Source organism: Rhamphochromis longiceps, linkage group LG17 (genome assembly GCF_057381845.1).
Source record: "Rhamphochromis longiceps isolate RC_006_pf linkage group LG17, R_longiceps_female_GT1.1, whole genome shotgun sequence".
Classification (NCBI taxonomy): Eukaryota; Metazoa; Chordata; class Actinopteri; order Cichliformes; family Cichlidae; genus Rhamphochromis; species Rhamphochromis longiceps.
This window is the reverse complement of record NC_140573.1, coordinates 26,211,543-26,232,378: the sequence shown is the minus strand read 5'-3', so window position 1 is coordinate 26,232,378 and position 20,836 is coordinate 26,211,543. Positions and strand designations below refer to the sequence as shown.

General features: G+C 42.0%; 1 protein-coding gene across 4 annotated transcripts in view; it reads left to right on the top strand.

Moving 5' to 3' along the window:
- syt1a (synaptotagmin Ia) overlaps positions 1-20,836 on the top strand; it is a 217,026-nt gene that overhangs the window by 175,207 nt on the left and 20,983 nt on the right. For 3 of the 4 annotated variants that reach the window (XM_085386887.1, XM_085386888.1, XM_085386889.1), the window contains 3 exons: positions 1,484-1,609; positions 12,267-12,434; positions 14,283-14,450. In XM_085386887.1, the coding sequence (XP_085243013.1) occupies positions 1,484-1,609; positions 12,267-12,434; positions 14,283-14,450 (462 nt within the window). The remainder of the gene's footprint in view (positions 1-1,483; positions 1,610-12,266; positions 12,435-14,282; positions 14,451-20,836) is intronic. The other variant, XM_085386890.1, reaches the window with a different exon arrangement.

The window sequence follows — 20,836 nt, the reverse complement described above, 5'->3', positions numbered from 1 at the left end:
AGCCTCTTGAAAACAACTACTACTCCCATAGAACCAAATATATGTAACTATGCATACAGTACATGTATATCGACTGCATATATGTGTGTACAAGCTGCATATGCACATATATATGTATGAAAGAAACACTGGGTGCGCATTGATAAGGTTGAACCACACTGATCCTCGTGCCAAGCTAAAGTCTCCTGCCTTTTGAATCTTTCATTTGCATTTCAAACGAGTGGTGGCAAGCAAACTAGAATGATTGAGAGGCTCTACAAGTAAAAGCTCTTTTGAAGCTTAGTGATGAAAAGGAAGCTTCACAGCATCTGCAACCACATCTGTCAACCCAGGTGTAGCAAAGTCGCACACAAGTTGGTTTAAAGGAAACACTTTCGTTAAATTAGGGAATATTATTTCCTCAATCATTTTACCCGCTTCTCTTTTTCTGTCTTTAAAAAAAGAAAGAAAAAAAAAAAGGCCCCAACTGGATTTGCTCACCAAAGACAGAGACCAGGTGGCTCAGTGGCAAATTTTAAAACCAATCAGTGTTGTTCAGCCTTTTGCTTTCACAACTTGACAAACTGGAGCAGGGAGGTACATTACAACCCCTTTAACCAACATCTACCCACCCACCGCTGGCATGATGCTTCTAGCTACCATCGGCGTAGGGGGTAACATTCAACCTTTAGGGCTATGATGACAATGCGACTGTATGTTTGAGGATGTAACCAAACTTTGGGAATGGGGACTCACATAAGAGCACTGTTTTGTACAACAGAGAATGCTCTGCATGCCTAGTGAAAGAGACTTCTTGGAAGGCAACTTTTGATGCTGAATGAATGACCTTGAGACCTAGTCTTTGCCTCTTCAATCGCATGTTGTTCTTATAACAAACTCCTCCACCCCCCACACCCCCTTCACTATCACCAGAGCCACCACCTGCTGTCCTCACCTCAGTGTCAGTCTAGGAAAGGGCAACTTCACTTCTCACTCTCTGCCACTTCGGACAGTTCCCAGTTGATATGTGTTTTTGCCAGAGACTTGATCTGCCTGAAATAACATCAAGGGAATTGTCTTACTATGATCTTTTCTAGAGGCATCTCTTTCTTTCTCTCTGTCTGCCTCTTTTTATCATCTCTCTCTAATTTCTCTCCACCCTCCACCCTTCTTCTTCCACTAATGCCTGCCCATTCTCATTTCTGGCGCCATCATTTGATCTTTCCCCCCCTTCAGACTGAAAAACCCAGAGATTGATAGAAAAGCACCATCGGGGGACCAGGCCCGGGGTTTTAGTGCATCACACAGCATGTCCTGGTGTTAACTGCTATGGTGTTTTAGTGCTTGCTCCCCCCCCCCTCCCCTCTCCCTTGTATACCATAAAACAAGTGGGAGCTTTTACAGGAGTAGGTCCGGTGGCAGGACCTGGGCGGGGAATGGCTGGCAGGGTGCTAGCACCAGCGGCAAACAGGCGACACTGACTCTTGGTGGGTGTCTCCTTCAGGCCTTGAAGGATGAGGAGGATGCGGAGACAGGGCTGACTGAAACGGAGAAAGAGGCAGAGCCCAAGGAGGACCAGAAACTGGGCAAATTACAGTACTCCCTGGATTACAATTTCACAGAGAATACGGTAAGGATCTGTTCTCCAAATCTCCCTCAGTGTGTGTCGTTGTTGAGAAAGATCCTTCATTGTAAGTATGGCCACACCCAGCCTCTGAGGTCCAAGTTTGCATCTCTCCAGAGAATAAACAGGACCCAAACCAGGTTTTGCACAACATTTTCCTCTCATAGTTGCTTGATCATTGAAGCTTGAGAGCAATCTCACAGGGATATATCATGGTGGTCGAGTTTGTGCATTTGCCATGGAGCCTGGTAAAGATACAGTATACTATTGGGATTTAGTTTGTCTCTGTATTTGTTTCTTTCTTTCTACTTGATTGAATACAGCCCCTGCAGATATCCATCTGCTTTATTTTTTCCCAGCGACTGAGTTTTAAAAAGCAGAATGAGGAAGCACATCAACTTCCTGGTGCCAGATGTTGTGTGACAGATAATAGATGCGGTGCATGAACACACTGTCCCTCACTAGGCTAGCTAACTCCCCATTTTAAGCAGAACTGACAGCCAGAGATTAGCTGGTAACACACAATGCTCCTCTACACGCCAGTGTTGGAACCTCTACCTTTTTCACAAAAAATGCTCGCCCAGATCTTACGTGTCTCTCTGGTTTGTATTCAACAATTGTTTGTGTTAAAATTGTGAAATATTCATCAATTCACAGATTACAAAAGACAGTAATGGTGCTAATATAATTATGTTGTGCAGATGCTATTTGTGTTCAGTCAACCAGCCCCTTATTTCTGTTAGAGAAGCAGTCATTTCATAAAAGAGGGATATTATGTGGACAATATTGCTTTTCACAGAGTTGATCTGTCATGTAGCGGGAGGCGCTGACAGGTCTCTATGAGGTTCTTGATTACACAGGTAATAAGCTCCACAGTGGAGCTCAAGCGTAATGAATGGATGACAGTTTTTACATTTTGTGACGGTGACCTGAGAAAAGCCGGGCTCGACTCACTGCCGGTGAAACTCACAACAGGCAGAGCTAAAAACCTGAGGGGAGGCGGCAGTTTATCTGACCCACTTTTAGCCCCACGAGGGACACAGTGCAGAGGCACAGTGGCCTTCAGGATTTTGTATTATTTATTTTTTTTGCCAGGCAATCAACATGAGTACCAAAAAACTGCCCTGGGAGAACTGGTACGGGTGATTGGCTAAATGCTGTGTGTGAAATTCCTGTTATTACTGGCATATTGCTTTTAGATTAGATTAGATTAGATAGAACTTTATTAATCCCTCGGGTGGGTTCCTCTGGGAAATTCGATTTCCAAAAAAGCACAGCACCGACAGAAGTTACAGAGTTACAGAATATTATATATATATAAATATATAATACACACACACACACACACACACACACACATATATATATATATAAATACAGAGACAATATAAATAAAATATACGAAGGGGATAAATAGAATAAATAGGAATAAAAATAAAAATACAAGTGAATTGCACATTTCAAGTATTGAGTCTATTGCACCGTTGACTATTTACAAAAGTATTGCACAAAAGGTATTGCACAGTGAGGTGAAGAGGCACTACAGCTTAGTTGTTCCCCCCTCCTTTGTCCTCCTGTTTCCCCTCCCTCTCCCCTCCAGGGAGGAGTTAAACAGTCTGATGGCGTGTGGGACAAAGGAGTTTTTAAGTCTGTTAGTTCTTGTCTTTGGGAGAAGCAACCTGTCACTGAACAGACTCTTCTGGTTGTTTATGGCCGTGTGCAGAGGATGTCTGGCATTGTCCATAATGTCCATCAGTTTCTTTAATGTCCTTTTCTCTGCCACTGTCACCAGAGTGTCCAGCTTCATGCCGACCACAGAGCTAGCCCTCCTGATCAGTTTCTCCAGCCTGGATGAGTCCTTCTTTGCTGTGCTGCTCCCCCAGCACACCACAGCATAGAAAAGTACTCCAGCAACCACCGACTGGTAAAACATCCTCAGGAGCTTCCTGCAGATGTTAAAAGACCTCAGCCTCCTGAGGAAGTACAGTCGGCTTTGGGCTTTTTTATACAGGTGCTCTGTGTTGCATGACCAGTCCAGTTTATTGTCCACCCACAGCCCGAGGTACTTGTACTTGTTGACCACCTCCACCTCCTCCCCCTCTATCTGAACTGGCAGTGGACCTTCTCTGGACCTCCCGAAGTCCACAACCAGTTCCTTAGTCTTTGAGGTGTTGAGTTGCAGGTGGTTTGTGTGACTCCATGCGACAAAGTTCCTCACCAGACTTCTGTACTCCTCTTCCTGATCATCCCAGATACACCCCATGATGGCTGTGTCGTCTGCAAACTTCTGAATGTGGCATAATTCAGAGTTGTAGCAGAAGTCAGAGGTGTACAGGGTGAAGAGAAGAGGGGACAGCACAGTTCCCTGTGGTGCTCCTGTGCTGCTGACCACTGTGTCAGACGTGATGTCCTTCAGCCTGACGTACTGTGGTCTGTCGGTGAGGTAGTCGGAGATCCAAGCCACCAGGCAGGGGTCCACCTCCATCCTGTTCAGTTTTTCCTGAAGCATACAGGGCCGGATGGTATTAAAGGCACTGGAAAAGTCAAGAAACAGGATCCTGACCGTGCCTTTTCCCCCATCCAGGTGTGAGTGGGCTCTGTGTAGGAGGTACAGGATGGCATCCTCCACTCCGACACCCGCCTTGTATGCAAACTGTAGTGGGTCCTGGGCATGTTGTACCTGTGGTCGGAGGAGGTTGAGGAAGAGCCGCTCTAGAGTCTTCATAAGATGTGACGTCAGTGCCACCGGTCGGAAGTCATTCAGCTCATTGGGCCGGTTCTTTTTGGGGACCGGGACGATGCAGGATGTCTTCCATAGGGCGGGCACTCTCCCCAGTCGCAGACTGAGGTTGAAGACTCGTTGTAGCGGCTCCCCAAGTTCAGCAGCACACGCCTTTAGCATCCTAGGACACACCTTGTCTGGGCCTGCTGCCTTTCTGGGGCGAAGCTTCCTCAGTTGTCTCCTGACCTGATCCACTGTGACACTGGGAGATGTTTGGGAGGAGGGGAGGGGGGGAGATGTCTTGCTGCTGAGAGAGGGATTGGAGGAGGGGGGTGTCATGGTGTCAGGAAGGGGGGGAAGCGAGGGAGGTAGGAGAGTGGGGATTGGACTCTGTAGTGAAGGTGAGGGTGGGGGGGTTGTGGGCTGGTCAAACCTGTTGAAGAAGTTGTTGAGTTCGTTTGCCTTCTCCACAGAGAAGGCAAACACAAGAAGCATCTAGTTTTGGGATAGTTTGTAGTTACGCAGGCAGCAGTTTCATTTGATATGTGGGTGGTGGGGGTTCAAAAAGTAAAATCAAAATTACCGTCTGAAGAGGCTGAAAGCAGGGATTTTAAAAGGTAACCTTGCCATAGAAAGATGGGTTCACCTACCTACAAGCCACCACCACCATCTTTCTCTTCACAGTGGGGACAAAATCATGCAAATTAACACACAAATACCCTTAAATGTGCAAAATAAATAAATAAACACAATTTACAGAAAACAGTTATTGCACAGAGTTCAGATAAAACAGGGAACAAGAACAAAAGTGGTGATCCTCAGGGGGTTTCAATCAAGAGATACATCAATTTTCTAATGTATAGATTGTTTTTAGAGTCTTATCATAAGAATACATTTCACTGTATCTATGTACGCATACGTACATAGAGAAATGGGAAGTTACAGATTCTTAAAAGTGCATCTATTTGTGCAGAAATGACAAAAAAACAAGACAAAAAAAACGCTCTTTTATTACTTTAAGATCACTGAATACAAAATTTATTACGTAAAATTTTAGAAAAAATGAAAACTGCTCTCAGTGAATTTGTTCCTATTGGGCCTGCATGAATTGTAATAGCATAAAAAAATCTATTTGTTGTCTTTTGAAGTCTGTTAAATTTCAGGGGCCCTTAGAGTGGGAAAAAAAAACAGTCAACACAACACAAAAAGACTTCATAATGTCTGCACTGAACTGAGTGGACAGGAATAATTGAAAATTGGATCGCTTATTAGAAAATGTAGAACAATGGTGTAAAGTGAAGGTGGGGCAATCCCCACCCCAAACGCATCTGGCAGTCTTGGTTAGAAATAAGTATGAAGGTAGTAATTGTCACCTCCAATGTCACATATGGAAAAAACACAGTTTGCATCATATGGATTGATGCTATATTTTTAAGCCATTATCATTTTGTCGCTATATCTTCCAGGCAGGAGGAAAAGAAGAAAACCGCAGAGGAGGGTCATGGATGTAGTGAAGGAGGGCATGCAGAGGGCTGGTGTGGTGGCGATATCTGTGGCAATATGTTAAAACTGAAGTTTTATATACTCGAGCATAATTTCTCGTAACACTTATGGAGTTAGTGAAAGAACAGGGTCCTTTCTGCAGGAGAAAATCTTTCAGGAGATACATATGAAAATTAGAAATATAAGTACAGTTGTTATGGAGGTAAGTAAAAATTCAGCACACTTCTAACAGCAGGCAACAGCAATCCTCCTATCATGAGTTTGCTTTATACACCCCCTGCATGGATAAGTGAACAGGGGGGATATCTACACTAGCTGCCAAGCTACCCATGAAGTATGTAGGTTTTCCTTGAGGCCTTTGCACCTTAGTCCAGTATCAACCTTTTGTGTGGCAAAAGGCTTTAAATAGTGAATGATATTCACTTTGTTTTTTAGGTTCACAGTCAGATTTGTATTCTGCTGGATCCTTGGGTATAACGAGTCAAATATGTGCAGCAGGGATGTCAAACCACATACAGCCTACTATCATCTTAAGTAGGAGCAGTTAAAGTCTAATTTCTGTCCATGTAGAGACATTTGACCACACATTTAATCCTGAGATATCCCAACTTAAGGAAATAAGTCTAATTTCAGCAGTATGTCATCTGCATAATAAGGAAATGCGTCGGTAGGAAATGAAGTAAATCTTAGAGCACAAATATTTGGGATTAATTTGAAAGGGTGTTTTTTGTCGATTCACAGAAAAGTCTGTAGAGAAAAAGAATTTCACAGTAAGTTTCTATATTAGATATTTTTTAAAAAGACAACTTTTATTTCATTTAATTAAATAAATTGTTAAAGTAGGAAAAGCATAAAAACATAAAAATACAAATTTTTACAAATAAATAATGTATGCCCTTAAAATTTTCCAACAATTGTTCCAGTGGCCCCTGGGCCTTATGTTTGGGGGGAAGCACACTACTACTACTACCAGCCAGTCAGTTTATTGGATTGTGAGTAATGCTGTTGCTATGTTTACGAACCCCAAATGTCCTGTGCTAGTGGAGTTGTTTGCCTCCGGAAACAAAATGTCATCAGTAAGCTTCACAGACAACTCTGACTAATTTGTCACAGATATTCAAAAATCTGCTTCTCCTTTAAGATACCGCCGTAAGCGCTAATAACTAATTAATTGTATGTGTTTCAAATGTTCCCCAGTGACCTAAAACTCTGTCAGTAAATGTTCCACCCTGCCAAGAAAAAGAAGGAATCACTGGTGTGTCTGTGTATACAAAACCGAGGCAAGGAGATCAGGCTGAGTGGGATAAGACTTGCAGATTAATGTCAAGTCCTCGTGGCAAAAAGAATCTCAGCTTTGTTTCTGTCTGTTAACCACCACAAATGGCTGCTGCCCCTGGTGTTGATGACACTGGGTTTATACACTAATGAGACGAAAGGTTTTGTAAAAGATCCAAATCATTTATGGAGAGGCGGCACGGCTACATGAGGCAAATACACAGCAAATGAACCACAAAGAGCCCTCTAAGCACAGCAGGGAGAGAATGTCATTCCTACTTTCAACATCATTACCATATTCATTGCTCTTCTTTGCAGGTCAAGAGCAGGCATACGGCATTGTGTCCAGTTAGGAAATCGTTCATATTATTGGGTTTTTATTATTTATTTCAGAATACCCCCCAATCAGTTCATTTCCAAAATAACACACAAAGCCACTGCACACTGGCGGACTATTTTTCAGGACGGCAAATCCGTCTCAGGCTTCTTTGGAAGTGTGTGCATGTGTGTGGAGTCCCAGCACAGGCATTATGCACTGGGACAAAACCCTCCGAAGATCAGGTGCCAAGAGCTGAATCACCATCCTGTGCCCATTCTGGTCATCTGCTCACTGGACTGAAGAGTAACATATAAACAAAAGGGGGTTAATACCAGCAGCCGTTTGCTGTGAGAGGGCTAGAGTCCCATAGTTAAATAGAAAAGCCCACACAGATGTGCAAACACATAGCCACTGTTATTTTGCTTTATCGCAGAGGTGTAATGGTTAGTCAGATGTTTAAATTTTGGCTGTCATCAGGCTGGTGTTTTGGAGCCATAATTCTTAGCAGGCTGTTTTTAAAAACTTTATTGGAACAATGCACAGAGGTAACTGCTAAATTATTTTTAGATAATGCTCCAAAAGGCACCACTAACCAAAAAACCAAATGTATAATGTAATGATTTAAATTATTGTAGGTAAGGTTTAACAGCAATTCGCTACTGTGCATAGTAACGTGGGTTGTATTGAGAGGAGGCGGCAGAAACACTTAGCAGGACAGTCACAAACAACGACCGCACTGGTACTGGGAATTCTATAGTGCTTGTACTTTAATACACACTCTCTTCACCAACCTTACAAGGCCTGGGTGAACGGCTGCTGTCTTATCATAAATGAACTGCAGTGTTTCTACAACCCGTAACTCTACCTTGAGTTATTGAGGTGAAATTTTAAGGTCCATCTCAGGCCACGTGTTCACATGCAAGCACGCTTCTCCCATACTCTAACAGAGGGCAGTGGTGCATCCTTGTGAAATCACTAACCCTTAATTTAGGTTGTCTTGAAGAGACACCACACAATTGTGACTGTTACAGCATCCGAAGAGGCAGTCAAAGCAGTCAATCAAAAAGGCGACAACTCAAAGCTTTAAGCCTTACACCTGTTGTACAGTTGTTATGAAGGGAGAAACTATCCATACACACCTCAGCTGTTGTTGTACTGGGCTGTAAACATGTTTTTTTATTGCTGTTAAGTTTGCTTCTTTAACCTGAGAGTCTATAATGATGGGTTTGACTTGCTATTGGTGCTAGCCTGAAGTAGCGACTCGGTTAGCTGTATTTGTCCATATGATCTAAATGTCAAGTTTGAGAGAAGTGCAGCAAGTTGGTGGATGGTAAACAAAGAGAGAACAGAATTGTTATGCTACAGTGAAGCTAGGGAAAACAACCATATGCAATGAATTTGACAGGGCCTGCAGCCACTCACAGTCAGCTGCTGTTTTCAAAGCAACTTTGGGGCATCAAGAAGGTGATAAAACGGCAATGAGATTTAGTGACACGAGTCTGCTATCAGTTTGGTGGTCAATTTGGGAATCATACTAATACGCCATTAATTGTGATATATTGGGAAAAATTGAAAATCAGCTGCCGTCTACATACAGAGAAAATCATATTTACCAGAAATGTCCATTAACTTCTGAAATTTCTCCATAAATTCAATTCAATTCAATTTTATTTATACAGCACCAAATCACAACAATAGTCGCCTCAATGAGCTTTATATTGTAAGGTAGACCCTACAATAATACATAAAGAGAAAAACCCAACAATCATATGACCCCTATGAGCAAGCACTTTGGCGACAGTGGGAAGGAAAAACTCCCTTTTAGCAGGAAGAAACCTCCTGTAATAACATGCTAATGACATGCATCTATGTTTCTTGAAAGCCACAAGGAAAATAACATTGTTTATTAATGATTCACTTTTTATTTACCCTTTTAAAACTAGAACACTAACTGTAGTATGCATACATGATTACAGACACGAAAGAGATAATGCAAGATTTTCAGCTTTTCTATATTTAAAGTGCTTTTTCCATTAATTCTACCTTGTTAGTTGGGGAAAACAAATATTTAAAGACATCACCTTCAACGCCAGAGTAGCTGTCTTCGAGGTGTGGTTTTAAACAGTGGGATTTTTAATGAGCTTTGAAAAAAAACAACTCTTGTCAGTCTGTTCTGTAGACATGGAGTGTCATACAGGATTGGAAAAGGTACAATTAGCAGAAGCAGCAAAGTGCCCATCAACATTTCCAGCCACGTCCCGCTCGTATCTCTTCTCGAGCGTCGGTGCCTCTCCCAGTAAAGATGGTGTGACATGCTGTGTCTCCCACTGACTGTGCTGATGGATGGGTGGAAATCAGCAGGACAGCGCGGGAGGATAAATTGCTACACTTAAAATCCAAGTGCCGCTTCACAGCACTACAGTGCACAACATGGTTCCATTTAGGTTAAGGTAAATGACGCCAAGTCACAGTAATAACTGGTGTGTTTTTGGAAATGTCATGAAAATGTTGTGCATAACCTGGTGAACAGCAATCAAAGCAGTCCCAAACTTTCCACTGTGTATTTGTTTAATGTTTGCTGCTGTCATGTAAAATGTCTGTTAATGTGAGTATTTGTGCTTTAACCTTTTTGACTCTTACTACTGTCCTTATGCAAATATGGAGCAAGTAATGGTACAGATGTCATTCTGACCTAAACCTGTGCAATAATCATGTTTTATTGAATTATCAATGAATAAATATTGTATCTAGAACATTAAATACAAATAAGTGTGAAGCTTTTTAGCTCATTGTACTGTTGGGTATATAAACATTTTGTAGAGTAAAAGCTGTTTTTAAGGGAGAAATATTCTCATTAGTTATAGTTAGTTAATTCTCATCAAGTTATACATACATAATGTGTGGAGGCAAGCAGACAGTTTTTAAAGCTAAAGTATATTTTGCATCTGTGACATACATTAGACCTGCACATCCTCACTTGATGTATGAGCCGGCCCATTTATGTTCTGAGAAAAGTGAAAAGTCTGTGACTGTCTGCATACACGGAGATTCATTTTAACTGCTTGCATTCAGAGTCTAGCCAGAACTTTATGGATTTGAAAAACAAATTCAGAAATAGTGGCGTAGTTGTCACAGGACTGCAATGTAACTGCACAGAGGCGTTCAGCTTCTTTTTACATAGAAATATAATCAGAATACAACCAATTAGCAACCAGTTGAGTCAAGTCCCCTATTGCAAAAAGACATGTCACAGACAAGCTAATCTGGATTAATTGCAGAGCTGTAATTAGTCTCATATATAAATAAGACGTCAGTTATCTGTTAATCTTCGCCAGTCTGTTTGAGTCTGATTGTTGGGAGACAGGTTAACTCCCAACAGGCAACCTGTGCGGTCGTTTTATGATGGTGTTACACGCTCAACCTCTGGGTGACGAGTTGGTGACTGTAACTTCTTGCAATCTGTCTCCAACAGCAATGAAAAATGTTTTTAAAATCAATCACTGGTTACCCAGTGATTTTTCCAAGATACAAGGAGGTTGCTATTGTATTCTTACCCCAGTGTGACTGAGCCATTAAAGTGACTGAGAAATGAGCTTTTCTAACTTGAAATGTGAGTTCTGCATTGGAGGAGAGCATCAGAGGTGTAGGACATTCAAAACACTTTGTTGTTACAGCTGTTAGAAAAGTGTTTCAGAGCTGCTAAACTTTTCCAAATCTTTTAAACAATTCAAAAGTGAACAAATTTCAGTATTATGCTATGTAATGTAGCTGATTCAAGCCCAAGAAGACATCAATCTGTGGCTCAGGAAGGAAAATCAAAGGGGTGTGCACTTCTGGAAACAGGTCTTCAAAATCAGTTAATCATTTATCAAAGCCTATCTATATTTCACCTTTGATGGAAGTTCATGCTTGACTAAATACGTGTGATTACATAAAATCTAGATGGAAGGTTTGATGAAACAAAAAGACAAAAGAGCATCTATCTATCTATCTGTATATAAAAAATGTGTAAAATGTGCAACTTATGTAATTAAGTTATTAAAGTTATTAAATAAGTATAACATTTAGCCACAAACCCAGTTTTTAAGTTTATATTTAAAGATTTAAAAGTGCTTCTTTCCAGGATGTATTTAGATTTGAAGGAATTCCTTCATTTTTGTCCATCTCAATGTCTCCACACATGTAAATATAACTCAGCTTTTGCTCTGAGTCTGCTGTCAGAAATCGTATAGCATATTATATATAAAACAAAAAAACAAAAACGAAATCATGCTGGTGGTTAATGCTGATTGGGCTGGAGGTCACTGTTTATTTGCCACTGCGTCAGTGGTAGCACCACATAGTACACCGATGCGGCTCCTGACAGCTGTAGAGCTCCATGGCTGAGTGCCCTGGTCGGCTTCCAGATTGCCGCTTGATGGGTGCCTGATACGAAGTTGATTGACTGACTAGCTGGGCCTCTGGAGAGGCCTTTGAGTAGAGGCTCTGACTGGCAGGTCAATCAGCCTCCCAGGCCCCCCATTGTGGTTATCAATTATCAGCCGTATGTGAAGAAAAACAGTCCGCTTATTCCAAGTCTGACACTTGCTGACCTTTAACAACTCTTCAGATTTGAATCATCTTCAGGACACCATTATAAAGCAATGAATGCTGGTGATATTAAAAGATAAGGATGGAAAATCACATTTTCTTTAGATCTTAGAGCAATGAACAGGCAATTTAACCAAGATATGATTTCTTTATAAGGGTGTTGGTGGGAAGACAGGGGAAGTAATGATGATTTGGATCTATGAGCACTGAAAGGTCTTTGCTCACGATTCTGCTTGTCCCCTTTTCCTTCTCAGCTCATGGTGGGGATCATTCAGGCGGCCGAGCTGCCTGCTATGGACATGGGTGGCACATCTGACCCATACGTAAAGGTCTACCTGCTGCCTGACAAGAAGAAGAAATTTGAGACCAAGGTCCACAGGAAGACCCTCAACCCCGTCTTCAATGAGCAGTTCACCTTCAAGGTGCACCTTACAATAAAAGCAACATTTAATCTGCTTCCACTGAATTTTAAGAAACATCTGCGCATCACAAACTCTTTTTTTTTTTTTTTTTGCTGGAGATCTTTTGCTTCCACTGACAATCCAATTTGCATGCAGCCTTGAATGCTGGGAAGGTGTGGAGACAGCAACCAGCTGGCACATTAACAAGCTCCTGACAGAATATCTCTCACACGCACAGTTACACTCACACACACACAAACACACACTGAGGCTCGATGTGATTGGGATTAACACAGGCAGATGCACCGCCACACCCTGGCCTTGCCTCGGCTGTAATGGATGTGTGGCCCCTGCTCAGTAGTGGGGAAAGTTTTGTTATTCAACCAAGAGCGGAGAGCGCAGGTGTTTGGTGTAAGTTAAGCATAATGTGATGTGATATCTATGCAGAATTTATTTGTGTGTTTTTTTGTAGTGCTTAAATCAGAATCTCTGATGCATCGTGGGGGGAAACAAACAGGAAATGGGATTATAAGAAGTGGTGATGTCGTCAAAAAGATGAGATGTTTATGGGAGATAAGGTCAAGGACAGTCTTATTAAAAGATACTCCTCTCGCTATCCAGTCATATGTCAGTTGTTTTTCATATAATTCAGAGATTTATCAGGATATAGTTAGATGTTTTTCATTTTTTATTTGGTTAACAATAAAGATTCAAAGATTTTTTAAATGTCATAGATTGCATATAAACAAAGACAAACTGGTGACTGTTTTGAAGCATTGAGAAGAACATTTTAACTGTCACCCTCTTCTTCTTTTAGACCAGGCTTGACCATATTTGCAGTGTGTTTGCTGTCTTGGTTAGACAGGTGTCTCTGTTATGTCATTAGCATGCTAGTTTTGGTTTAAGTGAAATGTAAAACTGAAGAGCCGACTTCAGCTGATAGCTGCACAATGAAGAAACAACATACCGAAAACTGTAGCAAATTAATGTGAAGCTCAATTTTTAGCCTTTTTTTCCCTAAATTTGGCTATAATAAAAAAAATGTTCACGTTCCATTGAATTTGACTTAAAATTAGTGACTGATGCCATAAAGTTACAAGGAAAGCGTTTAATAGGGTCAAAAATGAAGTGAGGAGTTCTAATTTCTTCACAAATTCCTTTATTTTAAAACCAGAAGAGTCGCCCCCTGCTGGCCAAGAGAATTAAAGCAACAACTTTAACATTGGACTCGAGAGTCATGACAGTCATCCCCTTATGCTCATGCTAAACTGCTTTGTCACTATATTCACTCTGTTCTCTGCCCTGCCTTTAAATAACTTTTATTGCAAATTCAAACAGGCTCAAAAAGACTGCATACCTGAATGCTCTGGTCACTAGTGGGCAGCCTCTATAGTTTGGTTCTTGTAACTTTTTCCTTTCATTAGATATAAATCTACCCACAATGAAAGCACATCCACTGCCTATTACTCATGTGTGCATTGAGTTTGTCAACATCGGGGTTATACAGACGGGTTTGCCCCATTACTGCCCCCCATTTGCAGGAAGAACGAATCAATTGAAAAGATTTGAGCACATGAGCTTGTGACAACATACCAATGATCTAAAAATTAAACTTCATACAAGATCATGACAAGGTTTTTTTTTCTTTTTCTTCTAGTGGTCACATTGGTTTGAAAAAGAGTCGTCTGAGCAACTTGTAGGCTACAAAAAAAGAAAGAAAAATAAATTTCTGCTAAAATTAGTCAAATATAAGCTTAAGAATTGTATAATCCTGAAATAATGTCAGGTTCTGGGCTTTTTACATTGTTAAATAGATATAATCAACCTCACCTGGGTGAGCCATAAATGCTTTGCCTCTTTCTACTTCAGGTCCCGTATGTAGAGCTTGGCGGGAAGACACTGGTGATGACGGTGTACGATTTTGACCGCTTCTCCAAGCATGATGCCATTGGCGACATCAAGGTGCCCATGAACAAGGTGGACTTCAGCCACATAACAGAGGAGTGGCGGGATCTGCAGAGCGCTGAGAAGGAGGAGGTAAGACGTCTGCCAAAATTTGCAATTACACCTCATAAAATGAGAAATACCCATATGGAAAAGAAATAGTAAAAACTTGTATGTGATTACTCATGAAAGTGGCCACTTTCATGAGTAAATCATATAAGGCTTACATGATTTACTCATGAAAGTGGCCACTTTCTCATTACTTTCATACATTGTTTTAGTAAGTATCCAAAACATACAAGTTTCATTATATAATTTTTCAAGGGATCTTATATCTGTTTTCACTCTTATATGCTTTTCATACAAGTTTCACACAAGACAGATACAAACTTTATAAGATTTATGTATATCTTTTCCATATGGGTAAACTCAATTTGAAATCACTTTGTGACACCTGTCTCATGCCGAGGCACAGATTTGTACATCTAGCAGCTGCAGTTTTAATGAAAAGGGCATAAGTGATATCAGAAGCATTATTTTATTTTGCTCAGCAAACTTGTACTGCAAATGCGGTGCGGTCGACGATGTAATCCATCTCCTCTGGAAATGTCACTTAATCATATGTCCGCACTTCCCCTTCAATTAACAGACGTGTAACTTCCCAGCCACCAATCCAGGAGATTCAATTTTCATGGTAAATGTCATGGCATATAGCATGTGTTGCCAACCTTATTTTTAGCATTACGGCAGGTTGATTTAAAGGTTAATTATAACGGTGCAGAATAGGTTGGTGGTGTTTTTCAAACTGAAGGGCATCACGTTACTTTCTTTTGTGAGCTTGTGCGCAGCTTTACCTGACAGGCTTATACACTGAAGTGATGCTTGGTATTCCTTATTCTTAGTTAAACATTGATTAATGAATCATTGTAAGACAGACCCCGGGTGACTTTATTCTTTATGGCACAGATTCAACAAGGTGCTCGAAACATTCCTCACACATTTTGAACCATATTGGCTTGATCGCATCACGCAGTTGCTGCAGATTTGAGATCTGGTGACTATGAAGGCCATTTGAGTACACCGAACTTACCAGCATGTTCAAGAAGCATATGTACACTTTGGTGTGCACTGTGGCCATAAAGGGATTGGTGGTGCAGTAATAATTGTGTAGGCTTCGGTGTTTTGGTGTTCAAACAATGCTCAGTTGGTACCAAAAGGTCCAAAGTATGACAAGAAACTATTACACCTGACCCACTGATATAAGGATAGAGGAATCCATGTTTTCGTTGACCCCACATTCTAACCCAAACATGAAAATGTTGCATCAGAAATTGAGACACATCAGACCAGGCGATGTATTTCCAATCTTTTAGTCTCTGAGTTTGGTGAGCCTGTGTGCATTGTAGCATGAGTTTCCTGTAGCTGATGGGTGTGTTTCTTCTGCTGCTGTAGCCCATCTGCTTTGAGCTTAGATGTCCTGTGCATTCAGAGATGTTCTTCTACATACCTTGGTTGTAAGAAGTAGTTAATTTCACTTACTGTTCCCTTCAGTTTGAAGCAATCTAGGCATTCTCTTCTACATTTTGTCCCAGAGAACTACCGCTCGTGGATGTTTTTCTGACCATTCTCTGTAAGCTGGAGTTCCCAGTAGATCCGAAGTTTCTGAAATACTCAGCCTAGTCTATGTGGTACCATCTACATGCCTGTTACGGCCCTAGCAGGGCCTCCTCCTGAAGGTGCCTGTGTGGGCGTGTCCCACCACCTCTTCTGCCTGAGGTGCCACCTTTCCCTGTTACACAGCTGACTCACATCAGTAATTAAAAGTATTTAAGCCCAGGGAAAGGTGAGCTCTGGGCCAGAGTGCCATGAGTGTGTTTGTGAGTGGTTACAGCTAGTGAGCTGTGTTATTGTGGTTTGCAGCTAGTGAGCTGCTCTCTTTCTTTTTGGCTTACGTTTTACTTTATTGACCACGCCTGAGTTTTGTTTGTTTTCTTAAATGGTGATAGCGGCTTGTCTGTCTTTTTTAGTTGAGCTACTTTAATAAAACTCTTTGATTTAACCCTTTTGCCTCCTTGACTCCTTTTTCTAACCCGGTCACTTTTTGTTACTCCCCCCTCACCGCCTAGACCCCTCAGGGGAACGTAACAAGTGGGGGCTCGTCCGGGATTGTTGAAAAGGGAGTTTTGAGTTGGAACTGGTTTTTGATTATCTTGCTTTGTTCACCTTTAGAGATTCAACTTCCCAGTTAAGTTAGGTGAGTGTCCAGCTGAGCTTATTAAGTTCTTCCTTCGGGCACTCTTTTGTTGTTTTGCCTTTTTTATTTTCGGAGTAATCCTGGGGGGGGGATTAGTTCCCTGTTGGGGGTAGGCAATTCAGGGCTCCGGTCGCTGAAGTTCTGCCTTTAAAGTTGCCTCGAGCCCAGCATGCTCCAGAAGATAGGTAGGTAAAGGTTGTTGTGCTTAGGAACTGGGTAAGTTGTATTTGTTAATGTGTGTGTGTGTGGCAAGAGGTAAGTTGGTCAGTTAAAGTAAGTTGTGTAGTTTTCTGTTAATTGTTCAGTAGTTGCTGAGTGAGTTGGCAGACGGGTGTGGTAGTGTCTTAATTAGGGTGTGTTTGCTAAGCCTTCTCCACCCCCGAAATGGATGATACAGCTATCAGTGCACAGGTGTCTAGAAGCTCGTTTGTGGGCAATAACATCCACCTGGTTCCCGTTTTCTATGAATCCAGTGTTGAGAGCTTCTTCAGTGTGTTTGAAAGCATAGCAACTGCATTACAGTGGCCTGAAGACGTGTGGGGGTTGATGTTGCTGTGTAAATTCACGGGTAAGGCTCAGGAAGCTTGTTCTGGTCTGTCTAGGCATGACGGCCTAGTTTATGAAAAGATCAAAAGTGCCGTCCTCCAAGCCTATGAAGTTGTACCTGAGGCCTATAGGCAGCATTTTCGAGGTTTGGAGTTGGCACAGGGTCAGTCCTATCTTGACTTCGCTAGGGACAAGGCGAAGCTTTTTGATAGGTGGTGCTCTGCAAGCCAGGTTAACAGTTTGGGGTCGTTACGTGAGCTCATGCTTGTGGAGGATTTTAAAAACTCTGTTCCTGAGTGTATTGCTCTTTATTTAAGTGAACAGAGGGTTTCCACTTTACAGCAGGCTGCCATACTGGCCGATGAGTTTACCCTAACTCATAAAACAAATGCGGTAGAATGTGACATCCCTTCTCACTATAATACATCTTGGAGAGCTAGGAGGGAACCAGCTAACGAGGCTGAAAAAGTTGTGGTTTCGAGACCCAGAACGAAGCTTTGTTTCTTCTGCCACAAACCTGGACACCTTGTTGCTAACTGTTTGAGACTGAAACTCAAACAGAAAGCACACTCAAAGCAAAAAGGGCCTGCTTTGAGAAAAGTCAGTCGTGGCTCTCAAACCGACAAGGTTGCCAGGCCTACGAAGAGGCTACACTTGGAGCATAATTGCTCAGTAGTGTCATGTAGTCAGTGTAAGAGGTCAACTGACCCTGAGCTGCCACTGGTTGACAATTTCCCAGGTCCTCAAAATGACCTGCAGGGGGACAGGCTGTGTATAAAACCACCAGTAAGACCCGCAACCCTGGCTAACAAACATGCCTGTATCGGTGACCTGAGCAATCGTCTGAAAACTGTTGCAGTAAGGTCTTCTGACTGCCTGCTGTGTTCTCCACATGTGATGGCTCAAAAAAGCCCTGGCTATCACATGAGACATTGTTTTGAGGGTCTGCGGCCACCCTCAGTAAGTATTTTGAACCCATTGAGATGGGGTTGGCAGCTTCCGCAGGCAATGCCTAACCATTGTTATGGGGTTTGGTAGGTGGAAAGCCTGCAATTTGTTGATGCGACGGTTACGGACTTGATTAGTTTTTTTGGTTATCATAATCATTTGACAAACCACGGGTTTGTATTTATGGGAGGGGGTGTTACGGCCCTAGCAGGGCCTCCTCCTGAAGGTGCCTGTGTGGGCGTGTCCCACCACCTCTTCTGCCTGAGGTGCCACCTTTCCCTGTTACACAGCTGACTCACATCAGTAATTAAAAGTATTTAAGCCCAGGGAAAGGTGAGCTCTGGGCCAGAGTGCCATGAGTGTGTTTGTGAGTGGTTACAGCTAGTGAGCTGTGTTATTGTGGTTTGCAGCTAGTGAGCTGCTCTCTTTCTTTTTGGCTTACGTTTTACTTTATTGACCACGCCTGAGTTTTGTTTGTTTTCTTAAATGGTGATAGCGGCTTGTCTGTCTTTTTTAGTTGAGCTACTTTAATAAAACTCTTTGATTTAACCCTTTTGCCTCCTTGACTCCTTTTTCTAACCCGGTCACTTTTTGTTACTCCCCCCTCACCGCCTAGACCCCTCAGGGGAACGTAACAATGCCCAAATGTAGGCCTAAGGCTGATTAGTAGGGGTGCAACGATACACAAAATTCACGGTTCGGTTCGATACTTTGAGGTCACGGTTCGATATTTTTTCGATACAAAAAAATGTTCATGCGTTTTTAAATAGTCATTTATTAAAATTATAAATATATATTTTAACTCAAAAGTACAGTTTTTAAATTTAATGTTGCTTAAACAACAAAGTAATAAAAAAATAAATCTATCTGATCGAGAAATCACTCATCTTTGGAAAAGAGAGTTTATTACAGAGAAATGGCTCTTTCAAAAATAAAAGCTATACTATCCGCTTCTTCTGGGCTATATTCTCAGCAGCATATTAAACATATCAGGTCCCCATGAGGAGAATCATGTGCTAACAGCTGTCTAAATGACTCGGGTAAAGTTTGTAGCATGCATGCTTGTTGTTTTTGTCTGCCTGCACTTGTCTTTGCACGAGGATGATGTCGGCGTAAATGTGCAGTCATATTCGTTGTGTTCCCACTAGTGCTGTCAGCGTTAATCTGAAATGACGTTAACGCCACAACACGGCAAATCTCCGTTAACGAGCTACCGCGGATCGCCCCGTGCGTGGGGCTGGACGGCGTCAACACGTTAACGAGCTAACTGCGCTAACACACTAGTTCCCACCAATATAATTGAGCATTGCGTGGCACATCCGACATACTGTTTTACTTTTGTCCATGATGCGCTTACCTTCAGGGTCATACTTGACACACATGAAGACCAAAATAGTTCCAAAGGCCAGATCTGAATGAGGGTGGGGGAGGTTCAATTTGTCATGTTGCAATGAGCTTAGCTTCTGTCTTGCTAGCTTGTGCTGCGCTCAGTGAATCTGTGCTCGACAGTGTAGCCTAGGCGGAGTAGTCGAACGCAGATCCACTGAGCTCTCAACACAAACAGCATCGTCAGAAGAAAAGTTGATAAAATAAATTTAAAAATTTTGTATTGTTCAATACATATGCGTACCGAACCGAAAGCACTATATCAAACGGTTCAATATCGATACGAGTATCGTTGCATCCCTACTGATTAGATAGTTCTGTGAATGAACTGTTGAAGAGGTGTACCTAGCGAAGTGATTGGTGACAAAAAAGGGGAAAATATAATAAGTCTCATTTAAGTATCTGTAATGCAAAGAAGGCACTGAAAGCATATTCAAAAAAGAGAGAAAAGAAAGCTGCTTTCAGGTAAAAATCTTCTTCTTCACCTATACACAAGTAGCACAATCCTCTTTATTTTTAAGGTCAAATATGAAGTATCGGAGTCCCTAAAATGCCCTTTCCATTGAAGAAGCAGCGGCTGACCTTTTACAGTTCAAAGAAAATATTAAAGAGCTCGGTCACTGCTCTTGACAGCCATAATTAACTGCCACTGCTTCTTTTACTAGCCTCAAGAGGAGAATGCATTTGCGTTCATTAAAATGCGACTCCCATCATCAAAGTTGGCGATCGTGGCTCAAGAGTTGGGAGTTCGCCTTGTAATCGGAAGGTTGCCGGTTCGAGCCCCGGCTCGGACAGTCTCGGTCGTTGTGTCCTTGGGCAAGACACTTCACCCGTTGCCTACTGGTGGTGGTCAGAGGGCCCGGTGGCGCCAGTGTCCGGCAGCCTCGCCTCTGTCAGTGCGCCCCAGGGTGGCTGTGGCTACAATGTAGCTTGCCATCACCAGTGTGTGAATGGGTGGATGACTGGATATGTAAAGTGCTTTAGGGTCCTTAGGGACTAGTAAAGCGCTATATAAATACAGGCCATTTACCAAAGTAAGACTATTTAGTCTGTGGTTTTTAAAGCAGCTACAAGTCAGGGGAGCAGATGACAAATGAAATGCAGGGGAGGGTCCATTACAATATAAAACACACTGCAGCCATTTTCAGCACTCCTATTCTACATGAGGAAATAGACCTTGATTGGAAGTTGATGGAAGATGAAGAGTCAATATTCGGATCTGGATTGCCTTTGATTTATAACCTCTTTTCGAAATGACCAGATGTAAAACAGGTGCGACCTAAGCGGGAGTTATTGGCTGTGTCTGCTTCAGGTGTTGATAAAGGATATGGAGAGAATATGAACC